We start from the raw sequence: 15,893 nt of genomic DNA on the forward strand, positions 1-15,893 counted from the left end.
CATTCAGCTGTCCACTCATTCCTCTAGCCACCCTCCACCCCCCTACCCCATCTATCCATCCATCCATCCAACATTCCTGGGATTGCTGCCCTTATCTAGGAAGGTGCTCTGGAAGAGGACTTAACCCCTATTGACCTTCCTTTTCTCTGGCTGGCAGACCACAGCCTCATTAGCATACAGCCCTTGAAGACTGCCGCAGATTCTAAAACAGCGGCCTGTGGGAGTGAGTCTCTTTAGCTGGAGAAGGTCCTAAGAAACTCTGGCCCCCAACTGCAGGTCATCAAAAATTGCCTGAGGGGGATGAGAGGAGGACTGTTAGCTGTATCCTCTCTTTTCTGACTGCCTTAACATTAAAAACACAAATTCACATAGTATATTTTCTCATTTCTCCAAACAAATGTCCAGGGAAAATGCTTAAGGAGCCAATATGATGTCGTCCACCAAATGGCTTCTGTCACTAAAAGTTTCTGCATGGTGATCATTTCTGGGGAGGGAAATATTAGCAGGAAATGGGAGGAAGGTTTTATGAGAAAGTGGAGTTTGTCTCCCAGAACAGAGCAGAACTTGAGGTCAGGGATCTAGCTCTGATTCTGAATCTGTAACCCACATAATGTGACTTCTTCTCCAGCACTCAGTACGTACAGTCATGTCTGACTCTATGCAACTCCATGGACTGGTAGTTTACCAGGCTTCCCTGTCCATGGGGTTCTCCAGGCAAGAATACTGGAGTGGGCTGCCGTGCCCTCCTCCAGGGGATCTTCCTGACCCAGGCATCGAACCTGAGTCTCTTATGTCTGTCTTTGGCAGGCGGGTTCTCTACTGTTCCCTAGATCCTCCCCTCTGTGCCCCAGCTTTGCGGATATCAAAAGCAACACTTTAGGAGTCACGGGAGGAAGGCCTCAGCCCCAGCGTGTTGAGCCCTGGGGGTGGGAGATGAGGCAGTGTATTTAGTGTTGAGACCCAGCGCTGTGGCTGAAGAAAAGCAGCTTTTTGAACTGAGACTGTGGTGATGGTGAGACGAGAGCAGTTGTGACTGTTTCATGCTTGACAAAAATGAGCGCTCCTGCTTTGTGGTCTGGTCAGGCGCTTCAGAGGGGGAGTGAATTCCTGCGGACTTACCGCCTTCCTTCCCTCTCGTGGCTGAGCAGCGGCCTCATTAGAGGGTGGGTCTCACTGTGGAGCCAAATGGAAATCAGAGGCAGACCCGAAGACACCCTTTGGGGAGAGGCAGGTGGCCCGGAGGAACCTGGAGTCCATCTCTGCACACTTCGTTGTTTCTCGTGCGTTCTCCCGAGCCCACGTGAAAATCCAAGCAGGACGGTTGCCAGGCAGCAGATACTCTTGGTGACCTGAATAATGAGTTGACACCACGTCCCTGGCCATTTCGAGGCGCCGTTTTCAGGGTCTTGCTTTCTCTTTGTTGCAGTATGGTCACAAAAAGAGGGAGGAAGGGAGGGGAGGGGGCTGGAGGGAGGAGCTTAGCTACAGCAACGGAGTTATTAAAAGGTGGACGTGGTCTGGGAGTAAACACCGGTAGAGGAGGAGGTAAGGAAGAAGGCAGGGTAGAAAGGGGCGTGGCGGTGACCCTGGGATTCTGGATCCTTTCCGCCCCAGGGGCGGCGGCTGCAGCTGCCAGGGTGTATGCTGGGTGACACATCCTCGACCTAGCTCTTCCCAACCCTGTGGCACTTCCGATGGGCTCAGAGGCCCCGACGAACCCTGTACCCTACCTAGCACAAGGGGATTCCCTAAAGCTAAAGGAGTCAGTGATTAAGAGCTGGAAGAGTGGACAGGCTCTGAAAGATTTTCCAAGAAAAATGCTCTCATTTTTCTGACACTTCTGAGAAGGCATCAGAAGGTGTGATTCACCCCTCAGCTATCCCCCAAATCAAAAAGAGGTGCTCCAGGGTTCGGGTTGCAGGAATCGGCAAACACTGACTCACAAATAGGAGTCTTCACCTCAGTTCGGTCTTTTAATCACGAGCATTTATGGATAGCCTTCTTAGTGCATACATACCCTGAGGTAGAAACCAGGATGAGAGCGAGTGCTTCTGCTTGAGGAGTCCACGTGTTGTGAGGGAGGCATGAAAATATCAATGAGCCTTGTCTGCATCTTCAGCAGAGATGCACCCAAGGGTAGGACCAGCAGTCCAAGGAGAAGGCAGCAGCATCTCCTCCCCCGCCACCGTGGCTCCCACCGGGGGTATTCCACGGATAGAGAGGACACATCTTTCTGGCCACCTCTACTTGATGTAAGCAGCTAGGGAGGAATTTTTCATAGGTTAGATATACATCATTTTTCAGAAGTAAAGATCATGTCTGGTTTTGGCAAGCTCAAAAGCTCCTAGTCCCATTTGGGCCGGATTCTCATCTGATGTAAATCGTTGGGAGAATCAAGTTGTAGCCCTGTTTTGCGTTAAATGGGACTCCAGCCAGTCTTTCCCCAGAGTTACCCTGGGCTTAAATCTACGGCATCATTTCCATGGCAACCAGAGGCTGGCCAGTGAATGTGGTTGCCTTGTGAATCCTCTGCTAGCTTCTCTCCCTCCTCTGTCTTTCCCGTGATTAGAATGTTCTCCTTCCCTTTGCTCTCACTTACTCACTGTCACTCTCACATACCTACTATCGTTTTGCACCCACATTTTTTGGTTGCAACATCCTTCCAATCAGCTTTGTAAATCCTCCATTCAATTAAAAAATGAAGATGTGTTAGTCATTGCTTGACAGTGGTAACTGACCTGTTTAGACAAGACCAGGCTGATTTCAGTGGGCATGGAAGCCTTGGCAAACCAAAGTGGAATTCCCCTTCAAGTCTAGCCAGCCTAATTAATACATTGTTTGAGAATGCTGGCCAGCCAGACCAAATGTTGTTATTTCCACCCATTCAGAGAATCAGTCCTATGGAATCCCAGAAGTCATTTTAACATCACTTGCATGTATTCCTGGGTGTATGCGTGTGTGTGTGTGAGAATCATAATGCTTCTACATATTATAGAGTATTGCAGTTTCACAGAGAGAAGAAAAGAGTTTTGGAATCATACAGCTCTTGGTTAAATACAACACTTACCACCTACTTGCTGTATAACCATTCATTATTTCCTCATCTGTAAAATGGGTCTGAGAGTACCTACCTGATAGGGTTGTAAGCAGGAAATAACATCGATCACTGAAAAGTGCCTGGCCCACCCTAAATACTCAGGACCATCTTATTCCCCTGTCCCCTTCCCTATCCGCTCCGAAGCATGTGTGTGTTTCTTTTCTTTTTTTTGAATTAGTTTTGGATTAGTCTGCATGCTCTCAGCCTAGCAACCCTCTTCTGTGTCTCTCCACCAGGGGGCACCCTCCCACCGGGGACCGAGCCCACGGTGGCCACGGTGCCCGTGCCGCCCATCCCAGCCTACTGGTATTACGTTCTGGCCGCCGGGGGCGCCGCGCTGGTGCTGCTCTCCGTCGCGCTGGCCCTGGTGCTGCACCACCACCGGTTCCGCTATGCGGCCAAGAAGACCGATCACTCCATCACCTACAAAACCTCCCACTACACCAACGGGGCCCCTCTGGCGGTGGAACCCACCCTAACCATTAAGCTAGAGCAAGACCGCAGCTCGCACTGCTGAGGGCCGAAGCAAGGACCGCACCCAAATCAAACAAGAAAGACTGCAGACACGTTGCCTCGATTTTGCACTTTTTCCTCCTCGCCTAGTCTCTGTGTGAACGCTCAGACATCTCTGTCTCTGGGCCCAGACCCTGTGCACTCGTATCCATCCCGACCGTTCTCCTCGGGTTCTTTTGTTTGTTTTCCTTTTGTTGATTCCAAACCGCCCAACCCCAACTCTACAATGCTGCATCTTGGAATACGAGAAGACACACGCCCCTAAGCACCTCACAACTCACGGCTCAGCTGGTTTCCTTCCAGAGACTGGTTCCCTGTTTCTTCCCCTTGCCTTAGCCCACCCCTCCTCTCCGGTGGGCAGTCCGCCAGGAGACGTGGGGGAAACCCGGATCTGTGTGTGTGTGCATAGTATACATCTGCGCCTGTGAATAGCTCTGTGTGTGCGTGGGTGTGAGAGGCTGGCTCATGGGGGGAGGGGAGTGTGTGCGTGTGTTCAGAGAGGGCCCCTGTAACTCATGTGTTACTTCTCCGGGGGTACCTGTTCCAGAAAATAATATAACTGTACTAGTTCTGTTTACTTGGAGAAGAGATTGAAGCTTTTTGTTGCCTTATCTAGCTCCGGCTGGATTTCTGTTGGCTTACCATTGTCATCTCCAGGTACCTAAAACTAGCGGCCACGGAGACGGAATGTGGCCCCTCCCATCCCTGTCCCCAGGCCCCACCCCCCTGACCCAAGAGGAAGGTTCTCCCACTGCACTCAGACCCAGACGTGACTCCCAGCGAGTCCAGTCTGGGGTGTCTCTGACGTTACACAGTAACAGCCATTGGGTGCCTGTGGAACCATCTCTTCCTTCCAGCCCTGAAGCAAATTTGTCTCATGTTGCCTTATAAGAGAGAAGCTCATAATGAATGTTTAGCTTTTATCGGTTAAGTCCAATCTTGGAATAAGTCATAGAGAATAACCAATCTGAGACTGATGCAGGAAAAGCAGTAGCCTGTTGAGAGCAGGAGGAAGTGGAGAAGGAAGGATTGAAATGCTGTCTTTAAAAAAAAAAAAAAAAACCCTCACCCCAGGGGGTTCATTCGGCCCACCGGGGGATGGGGTGGAGTAACAAGGTTAAAAAAGTCTTCTTTGGTATCATATGGATCATGATTAATAGCATTTGTAAAATATGGGGGGAAGGGGGTCATTTGCTTTCCTTTCATGGTGTTAATGTGTGCCTGAATCTATAGCCACTAAAATATAAGGCTGTTCCCCTGACTGATTTGAATACTATGAGAAAATAAAAAGTTACCATTTGTTTAAGTGTACTAATGTGCTACCCCTTAAAGCATTCATAGCATCTGGTAAATACACCCTCATAGGCTGGCCTGGCGTTTCCAGATGTGACTGCATTGTCAGGAGAAGGTATAAGGAAGATAAATCCGTTGCTGTCCATTTGTCCTTTCTGAGCAACCCAGGGAGAGGGATGTTAGAGATAAATTGCCTAACGATATTGTACGAAGGATAGATTCAATAATGAAGCCAATTTCATTGATAGAAAATGCATATTTTAATAAGAGTCTCAGTGTACTGGGGCTTAGGCTGGGGGTGTTTATTTCTCACCTTCCTGCTAGGAATCCACTGGGGAAGTGTAAGATTCTCTCCAAAGATGGTTGCCTGGGCTGAAAGCCTCCAGGTACCTTCTGAGAACAAAATACTAATGATTTTTTGGCTGCTTGTGGGAGAGAGACTTAGCATTCTTTTGGAATATTCACATAGGTCCCTCCAACAAACGCACACTCAACTTTCGCATCTGGTTTGTTTCATCCTCCTGAAAGAATGGTGCTCTCCCACTCTTACTCTATTTCAAAGAGCTGGTCTGTCTCAACCACAGCAGCCCTGCCAAGAAAAGAAGATGAAAGGCTAGAGCGTGAGCTACCTTGAGATTTCAAGAAGTGTCTTACCCCAGCTGAAGATGGAGAAAGAAAGAGGGGGAGAGAGAGGAGGGGTGGCAGAATACCATGGATACCTTATGATGACTTTCATGCCCATCACTGAGGGCTTTTTATCTCAGGTGTCCGTATCCAGTGATGTGTCTGGGGCCAGGCATTCCCTTGAAATGATTGACATCCCTATAGGCACCCCATGGAAGCATGGTGTAGGGAATTACACCTGGGAATTCCGGCCAGTGTAGCAACTGTCTGAGTTACATACACCCGTGAGGATTTCCCTTCTTTAAAAGAAGATGACAACTTTGTGCATTTGCTGTATCTTTATCTGATGCCCCATGGTGGCGTCATCTTTATGTACATGCTGTCGTTGAGAATATGAGACTGCTCAAATCTCTGTGAATCCCATAATGCACTTCAGCTGGGGATGTCACATCTCTCTCTCTCTCTCTCTCTCTCTCTTCCTCTCTCTCTCTCTCTCTCCACTCTCTCGGCCCCAGCAACTTTCATAGTATTATCCAGGTACTATGCTAAAAGGGCAGCTCTTCTATAATGTCATGCCTTGCAGCTTTAAAAAGCAAAATTCTGTATTTCGTGGAGGAATGGAAGGGTCCCTCTCTTCTAAAAAAAAAATAGACTGGACAGGTGAATGCATGCATGCATGTTTAGAGTTGCTTCTCAGAAGACAAAGAGGTGATAGCAACTATTGAAAAATAAATGAATGGAAGGAAGGTCTAGCTCGGGCTGGTAAAGTTTTTGCCTTAGTAGAGCTTTCACGTTAACAGTTCCAGGAGGGAAACCCTTATCTCTGGGGTGAAAAAAATCCCTTTCTTGGTATTATGCTAGCAATTGCTATCCCTTAATTGCCTGTGAAGGCAGAAGAAAGAAAAACAGGATCATAGCATTGCCATTGACAAAACAGAATGCTGAAAGTAAATGATCTTTTCCCTTGTCCCACATTTTTGGGATTAAAGCCAGAATAGGATAGGAAATCCAGTAATATTTCTGAGGTTGATACCCCATCTTTAAGAAGACTGTGTCTTTAAAAATGAAGCTAGCAGGCAAGCAAATACCTAAATAATGGAAAATTACCAAAGAACAACAGCAAAACAAGAAAACTTAAAGATTTTTACTTGCTATTCTTATCCCCATGCCCTATAACTGTGACATCGCTTGCATTGCTCAGTTGCCTGTGTGTCAAAATACCTTGTGGACGTTGAAAACTATTTGAAAATGTATTGTGTGGAATGTAATAAAATGATGATATTTTTATACAAACATCTGTTTTTTTTTCCCCCCACCTTGGCTTATGAGAACAAAGTTCAGATGTAGGCTTTGAACAAACTGATGTTTGCAAAGTTTATACATCACCTTCTGAGCTAGAGGGCATTTCTGTGGGAAGTAGGTGGGTTTTCTCCTTGAGGCTGAATGCCAACTTCTCCTTCTTTTATTTTTATTACTACTGCTTGTTAGGAGTTTTATCCAATTTGTGCAGCTGAACCAACTTTTATGATTGGTGTGGGATTTTGCAAAAGTTGCTAAGTGCTAAATTACTCCATGTGATTCCACAAAATTTCTCTTGATGGCAAATCCCTGGAGATGGGACTCTACTTTCAAAAGGCCCCTGGGGCTGGGACCAGCGAAGCTGAATCATGTTCTCAGCTCTGCAAAGACAGATAGTTTCCTTTGGAGAAGAAGTGGCAACATCTTACCCCTTGCCTACCAAATTATTACTTCCACGGGGACGTCGATCTCCAATTTATGAGCACTTTCCCAGACCAAACGGGAACTTACAGTATGTTCAAAGCTCAAAGATATTCCAGACTTTGGAGCAAGTAATGAAGATAATTATATGATTACTGTGAACCTAGAAATATCATGGTGGAACATTTTATAAAAGGAATATTCTATAAAAAAACTTTGAGGAGAGGAACTTGGGGAAACTTACTGAAAAGCCAGATCTTTTGATAAGTATTTGATGAGTATTTAGTAACATGAATTATGACTATGAGTTTATGTGCTCAATCGTGTCACTCTTTGCCACCCCATCCCGTGGACTGTAGCCCACTGAGCTTCTCTGTCTATGGGATTTTCCAGGCAAGAATGCTGGAGTGGGTTGCCATTCCCATCTCCAGGGGATCTTCCTGACCCAGGGATCGAACCTGTGTCTCCTGCATTGCAGGCAGATTCTTTACCCACTGAGCCATTGTGGAAGGCCATATTTAGTGACATAGTTATATATTTTATCAGAGAGTTATTAGGGGCAAAAGAAAAAAAAAAAAGATCTAGGAAAGACAGCCTCACAGCAATTCAGTGTTTCTAGATGGAGGTCAAAAGTGATGATGGAGGAATTTTTCCACCCCCCCCCCCAAATTTGTGGGGTGTATTAAAAGTATCAACCCCAAACCCTTCCTCAGAGTCTGAGAACATTCCTAATGGCCTCCAAGGAAAGGAGCAAGTCCAAAAGAGCCTATTTCTGCCAGGATCCTGCTTTTCTCCTTTTCTAAACCCAGAGCCAGGAAGAATTGCTTTTTTACAGCTATCAACCTGCCCAAGTGGTGCCAAAGAAAACAGGCTTCTGGGTTTTCAGACCTGCAGTCGCTACAGCTGGCTCACTAGAGACGTCACTGTCTGTACTCTGCAGGAGAATAGAGTTGAATGTCCATGAGCAGAGCCTTGTTTTTTCCTCTGACGACGAGCATCATGACCCATTTTGTCCACATAACAGTTGGTTATCCTTAAAGCCATTTGTTCCTATTAGCAAAGGATGAAGATGAAAGCATCTCAGAAGCATTTATTTCCAACAAAGAGCCAGGCTCAGTCAACATTTTCATAAGCTAGCCTGGGACCAGGTTTGCCAGTGAATTAAATTAACCATCGTGTATGCTCTATTAGCATTACTGTTTTTGCAGCCACCTTTGAGAATTTCATCATTGCTTTTCCTGCCTTGGTTCTGATCCGAAGGCTTATTCTATACACATTCTCTCTCCTCCCCAAAAGAGCAGAGACTGTTAACGATTCTGATCTTAGGCGTCCAACACTGCACTGTTATCAGTATGGTATTTCAGACCTAACCCAAGCATAAATGGTACATAAATTGTATTTCCATGGATCATAAACACCAGATGTCAAGGCCTAGTAGGGTCTGTCTTGGCTCCTACCTGGCCCTTTATGATGGTTTAAATGTGCATTCCTGGGGTTGAAGCAAGACCCTGCCCTCCTAGCCCAGATAACCCTCAGCCCAGCCGGTCGACTGTGGTCCTCGGTTTGTTTTTGTCACCTCTCTTCACAGACTGTGCAGTTGTTTGGCACAAATGTTGTTGGCCTTTCTATCATCTCTGATGAAAAGAGCTTCATTTTCAAGTTTTAATTTGTGCACTTTGTGGTCTCCACATCTGAGCCAAACTGCAGACCTGTAGGTGCGGCTGTGTGTTCCCGGGGTGTGTGCATCACTGGGCTCTTGCAGCTGTGATTTGCCTTTCATCCACTTCAGTGACGGCCCAAAGAAAACACAAAACAAAGCCAACCATGGGAGAAGGAGGGAGGGGAAGCACCAGCTGATGGCCTTATGATTGGCCGGGGAAAGATCGCCTTATATAAATAAACTAAAAGCTAGGAGTCGTGTAGGATTTGATGAGGCCTGACAGATCAAGTGCATGGAGTGGGTCTTCAGGTTAGATATCATCAGACACCTGGACATCAGAAGGCATTGGGCCACAGGCCACAGCCGGGCTACGTTTGCACTGTGTGGAGGAGGGAGCTCCTTTTGGCCCCAAACTTAAGCCTAGAATGGATACAAGATTTGGGCACTTGCCAAAGAGAAGACCCCCTCTTAGTATGGTTTCTGCCTGGCACAGTACACGATCTTGGTGCTTCAGGGCAAACAGCAGAAACCATTCTTGACCTAAGGCCAGTGGGCAAGAGACCCAGAATCCTTCTACTCTCCAATAAAATAGTTGTTCCTGGGCTTTGCTGTCACTGACCTCCAAGCTCCCAATAAAACTAAAGTCCCATGGGCATCAAGCCAAGACATAGGAAAGGCCATTTGAAGAGTCAGCAACAGACATGCTGGTGGCAGGACTGGCCACTGAGTAGAGAAAACACCTATTCTTGGAGGCTCATGGCCAGAGTGGTTATTGATACTGAAGAAGGTCATTGGGGGAAACTTTAGGATGGTATCTGACTAGGCTTCCTTTCATTTCTTTTCAACTTGCGAGTTATTCGTGGCTATAGCCTCAAAAACTGCAAATTTTTTTTTTTTTTAAAGAAGTTCATTTCATTGTTAACCAGTCGCACTCCCCTCCCAGAGGGAACCATGAGAAATTGTTCAAGGTATATAATTTCAGGGCTTGTTTTATACCTTTACAAATGTATATGTTCATGTCTAATTATGCAGTTTGCTTTGGTTTTGTGTAAATAGTATCAGCATTGGGTCACTTGGCTGGATAATGTGCTTCTTTTCCTTTGAGAAAGTCTTGGGGCTACTTTGTTGCATGCCTGACAGGCTTACACAATTCTTTTTAAATATCCTCTAGCATTTTGTATCATGTGGCTGTACCATAGTTTATTAACTGCTTCCCTGCTGGTGGGAATTCAGGTTGTGTCTAGTTTTTCTTACTATGATAAACAATACTGTAATGAACATCCTTACAGTTGCCTCTTTGTTCACGTTTCTCTGGAATAGAATATGTGGGTCAAGCGGTGTGCCTGCTTACACTTTAATAGATGCTTTGGAAGCCTGGAGTATCCTTTTTAGAGTGAACCTGCCTCCATCTGAAAGGCTAACAAGCTAGTGGACAGCCTGCCTTATATCCTCTATCATGCGCAGAAGCCACATCATCTCTGGCTCTGGCTCTCTAAACTAGGGGGAGTGCTTGCAGGGGAAAACTTTAGGATACTTGTAGCTAAAGGAAATCTTAATTGCAGGGATTTTTTCAATGCCGATTTGTGGAGAATGTGGGCCTGGCTATAAGTCGCAGCTCACTGGAACTGTGGCCAGTGTGTCCCAGGAGTTAATTCTATCCCTGAATTCAGCAGGCAGAGCCCTGTTCTCCATGATTAATGAGTTCCACTTGGTTTCTTCAAAGAGTGACTGTGCTGTGCCTTGCTGTTATTTATTTATGTTTTCTACTAAAAAATTCATGTAAAAAACATTCTTTAAGGTCAGTGCACGGTATTGTGCTACAGACAAAAATATTCCAACAGCCACAAGCCAGCCCACATGCCAGTGGAAACTCACCGGTCCTCGGGAGCTTGTACCTGAGGCCCCCAACCATGACCACAGCCCTGAGGGGAGCCGGCTTACCCAGCTGAAAGGATGCACCCAGCTCCTTTCTGAGGAGCTTCAGGGCTAGTGTGACCTGAGGAAAGGTAGCAGATGAAGTGGTTTTCCAGTGGGAGGTTTCAATGTGCAGGTGAAGCTTCTAGCCCCAAGTGGCTCCAGAAAGGAATGGCAAGTAGAAGAGAAGCCAAGAGACCCATTAGTCCAAAACACCATTTCTTTTAAGAGTTGTTACCCTGATTTCTACTGTGCGCTTAGACCAAGCGGTCATAGTAGTGTGACTCTGAGCGTAATGGATAGTGTGACGGCCGTCCAGGAGATCTTTGCGCTTTCTCCAACCTGCCAAAAATCCAGGACTGCTGCCTCTTGGGCATGAGGCTAGAGTATAATTTTTTTGTTGGGGGGGGGTAGTTATAACTCTTGATGGCTCAGTGCGGGGGAGCAGCACAAGAATGAGATGTGAATGAGCTAGAGCTATGTCACCACACACACACACACACACACACACACACACAAGCTTGTTTTGTCTTCTGTGTGTAATTGTGCAAAACTGAACCTCTGTGATGTCACTAACTGATGTACCCAAAGGCAAGGGCTGTCATCCGGAACAGGAGTGGTAGGGCTCCAGGTCTGGCTTTCAACAGCGGCAATTTCTTTCTCAGACGGCAGGACTCATTAACTGGACGCCGAACTGGAGTCCTCTGGAACTCGCTAGAGAGCAACCAACTCCAGTAATGACGGGAACGCAGAGAAAGCTTTGAACCTCAGGTGGCCTTGACCAAAGCCCTGTTCTCAGTCAGCCCTGCTGGTTACCGAGGCTCGTTTCCGCACAGTCTGTTAAGAAACTTCTCCTCTCTTTGCGTCTCCCTACTGCCCCCAAGGGGCTGGGAGAAGGGACATAAGAACCTTGGGGGATGTGTCATCTTCCTCCTTGCTTTCTAGGGCACTTGTGACAGTGGTGTGTGTGCCGTGTGCTACGTCGCTTCCGTCGTGTCTGACTCTTTGTGACCCCACCAGGCTCCTCTGTCCATGGGATTTTCCAAGCAAGAATACTGTAGTGGGTAGCTATTCCCTTCTGCAGGAATCTTCCCCACCTCGGAATCGAACTCCCATCTCTTATGTCCCCTGCATTGGCAGGCAGGTTCTTTACCACTAGCGCCACCTGGGAAGCTGGTACTCAGGTGGAAAGATAGTCGCTAGGACCTAGACAGGGGCCGATGTGGGGGGGTCCAAGGAGCCCCATGGTGCTTCATCCGCCTCAGCCAACTGAAGACCAGGAGCCCGAGCTCAGTAATACTGTCTGTGGGAAGCCTTGGGCCCTCACCACTGTCTTGGCCTCCTGGCTCTAAACACCCAACAGGGCCACTGTCCCATCCTCTCCCCTCAAGGAGGCCCTGTCCCCACTGATCTTTATGCCACTGAATTGGGTGTGGTTCACCTTTAGCCCCGGCTGTTTCCCTTCCGCACCTCTCCTGTCTCTTCTCTGTAATGTTCTTGTTTTGGTTTTTGCTGCACTGAGTCGTCTTTGCTGTGAGGGCTTTTCTCTAGTTGCGGCAAGTGAGGGCTACTTTTCATTGCAGTGTGTGGGCTACTCATTGCAGTGGCTTCTCTTGTTGCGGAGCACAGGCTCCAGGTACTGAGGCTTCGGTAGTTGGGGTGCACGGGGCTAGTTGCTTCCCATCTGGTAGAATCTTCCTGGATCAGGGACTGAACTCATGTCCCCTGCATTGGCAGATGGATTCTTAACCACTGGACCACCAGGGAAGTCCATCTTCCCCTCCTCTTGGTGGCCCCTTTCCTTATCCTCGGGCATTCTTATACTTTCTTCACCTCCCTCCACCAAGAAGAGCATGTCAGATCTCTCATGGGCATGCATGTGTGCAAAGTCGCTTCAGTCATCTGATTTTGTGCAACCCTAGGGACTGTATCCCACCAGGCTCCTCTGTCCATGGCATTCTCCAAGCAAGAATACAGGAGTGCGTTGCCATGCTCTCCTCCAAGGTATCTTCCTGACCCCAGGATTGGACCCACCTCTCTTATGTCTCCTGCATTGACAGGCAGGTTCCTGGCCACTAGTGCCACCTGGGAAGCCCAGTTGCATTTATACAGGAGACCAAACTTAAAGTTGGGGCTTCCACTTACAGTAATGAAGAACATCTCTGATTCTTCAAAGATCTAGAGCAAAGAAAGCGAAGACTAGCTAAAGAGCCTCTTGATGAGGGTGAAAGAGGAGAGTGAAATAGCTGGCTTAAAACCTAACATTCAAAAAAACAAAGATCATGGCATCTGGTCCCATCATGGTAAATAGATGGGGAAAAAGTGGAAACAGTGACAAATTTTCTTTTCTTGGGCCCCAAAATAACTGCAGATGGTGACTGCAGCCACAAAATTAAAAGACATTTGATGATTTTAAGAAAAGCTATGACAAACCCACAGAGCATATTAAAAAGCAGAGACATCACTTTGCCAACAAAGGTCCATCTAGTCAAACCTATGGTTTTTCCAATAGTCATGTAAGGATGTGAGAGTTGGACTATAAAGAAGGCTGAGTGCTGAAGAATTGATGCTTTTGAACTGTGGTGCTAAAGAAGACTTGAGAGTCTATTGGACAACAGGGAGATCAAACCAGTCAGTCCTAAAGGAAATCAACCCTGAATATTCACTGAAAGGACTGATGCTGAAGCTGAAGCTCCAATACTTTGGCCACATGCTGTGAAAAGCCTGCTCATTGGAAAAGACCCTGATGCTGGGAAAGATTGAAGGTAGGAGGAAAAAGGGGTGACAGAGGATGAGATGGTTGGATGGCATCATCGACTCAATGGACATGAGTCTGAGCAAGCTCAGAGAGACAGTGAAGGTCAGGGAAGCCTGGCACACTGCACGTCTAAGAGTCGGACACAACTGAACAGCAACAAGAAGAGCGAAGGAGAGATTCCAGAATTTTCCTCCATCAGCTTTACTGGGTTTTTCCAGCCTACACAATCATGAAGCCTCTGTCTATAATTAAACATTTTACTGGCTGCCTCCTTTTTCTTATTTTCATGCGGATTGTTGGGGCTCAGTGGAGCCATTCTGGCCTCAGCTGCTCATCCGCCTCCACACTTGAAAGTATTATTAGGTCATTTCACAACCTTCTCATTTGTAGTCTATATTTTCAATCCTTTTTAGGGTTTCCTTCTGATAATTCAACTAAAAATAATTGAAAATCATGTTCAAAGTCTTCTTAAATATCACAGATCAAGCCCCCTTTTCTTTTCCAGCTTGAAATCATTTGAAAACTGCAAAAAAAATTTTTTTCCATGACTCTGCATACATTTGGCTATAGTTCAAGAGATAAAAACCCATGATAAAGGATCTTCTGGTGGTGTTTCTAAACTCAAGCCAAACCCAGCATGGGATGAAGGGCTTTTAAGTAGCCTGACTCTAATGGAGGAGTTTTGGCAAAATTTTGATCTACATCTGAACTTTTGGCTCCTTATGGCAACTGGGGATGAACAAACTGAATTAGGGAAATTAAGTGTGGTAGGGAGTAGGAACCTTCAGCCAATACTAAATATTAAATCAAACTAAACACATTGAAGAGCCAAGAAATATCTGTTAGTCCTTCATGATTTCTCATTTATTTAGATCACAGTGTTGCTTCTCCTGCTGGGATCAAAACAAAGTGGCTGAAAGAATTTTCTGAAGGCTACTCCCATTTGGATGGTCCAGTGATTTAACTGACCTGAGGGGTTCAGGAACGTGGAATCAAACTCAACAAGGACTCTCAGTGGCCAAGAGCTAATCCCAAATAAATCACAGCCCCAAACAAGGTGTCGAAAATGTGGCTGATTCTCAGGTCTGCTGCTGAGCTCTTCAGTGACTTACTGCATTTTTCTACTCTCCTTCCTCAATTTCTTCCTCTTTGAATAGAAGTGATGACACTTGGTACCTGTGAAAATGAGTGATTTCAATGATTTCCTGTGTAAGCATGTCTTTGATCCTTGCTTTAAAAGCTGATTGCAGTTTGATGGGTTGAGTGGACATGTGGTTTAAGTGGCTTCTCACCAGTCTTTATCAGCCCCACCTTAGCTAAGTTGGAGTCTTTAAATTTGGGATACCATTTACCCAATCTGTCAGTTCTTCAGTTGCCAGTTAGCAGGATTGAGTTCTAAGCCAAATGAGAAGTATTGAAAACATGGGACCTCATGGCTTCCCCCCCGCCTGTCCTTTGTGTGGTCTTCTCCTTCCCTGCAGAACTTAAGATGGATGACTTCAGGTGGGAGGCACCCAGAAGATGACAGACCTGGGGTAAAGACTGGGGTGGTGAGCTCTTTTCTGTAGCCTTATCTAAAACCAGCCTTTTCAGGCAGCCCTCAACAGAAGGACTGTTGTAGCTTTCTCATTGTCTTCCTGTGGTTTTCGGGCAGGAGAGAACATCAGTGTTTACCGTACAGAGGAACAAGCTGAGACTCAGGGTGCTTAAAGGCTCGTCCTAGCCCCCACACCTGAGCGGAGTGGTGGAACTCTGATGAGCAGGCAGTCTGCTCCCAGGGCAGTGCTCCCAGCCCAGTGCTCCTCCATATCCCGAAGTGCTCCCCTCCAGGTGCAGTCTTGAGTGGGTCCACTGCATGTTCTGGGTGGCCAGTCTGTCATCAGTTTCCACCATGCCTCTCAAACCGCTACTTGGAGCTGGCCTGGAAGAGGCTCTTCAGAGAAAAGCCAGTACATGTTGGTGTCCTGATCGGTGTGCAAGTGACCCAGGGATGGATGGTCTTCAATCATTTATCCAAAAGCAGCCAGTGGTTTGGGGCAGACTCCTCACTCTGTTAGTGATCTTATGAAACTCTTTTTTTTTTTTTTTTTTATGTAAAAACTGAACAGAACAATGTCAATGAAAATACACTTGCAGTGACCACAGCATATGAGAGATGTAGTGAAAGGGAAGGTCAGATTTTTCTGTAACTGCAGAAAAGCATTCTAACCCCAAAGGATCCTAATTTAGGAAGGGAAAGAAAAAGATGAGGGAGAGAGCAAAAATGTGTGTGTGTGCATGTGTGTGTCTATGGTGTGTGTGTGTGTTTGTGTATG

The 15,893-nt window shown here is 46.6% G+C and overlaps 1 protein-coding gene across 4 annotated transcripts in view; it reads left to right on the top strand.

The window, feature by feature from the left end:
• Positions 1-15,893, top strand: part of NRP2 (neuropilin 2) — a 120,648-nt gene that overhangs the window by 94,440 nt on the left and 10,315 nt on the right. For 2 of the 4 annotated variants that reach the window (XM_020884328.2, XM_020884329.2), the window contains exon 16: positions 3,334-6,820. The exons of the other annotated variants lie outside the window; for them this stretch is intronic. In XM_020884328.2, coding sequence (XP_020739987.2) covers positions 3,334-3,614 — 281 coding nt within the window. In that variant the 3' untranslated portion in view covers positions 3,615-6,820. Of the gene's footprint in view, positions 1-3,333; positions 6,821-15,893 lie in introns of those variants that run through there. 4 annotated transcript variants of the gene reach the window in all.

The sequence above is a fragment of the Odocoileus virginianus genome, chromosome 30 (assembly GCF_023699985.2).
Source record: "Odocoileus virginianus isolate 20LAN1187 ecotype Illinois chromosome 30, Ovbor_1.2, whole genome shotgun sequence".
NCBI lineage: Eukaryota > Metazoa > Chordata > Mammalia > Artiodactyla > Cervidae > Odocoileus > Odocoileus virginianus.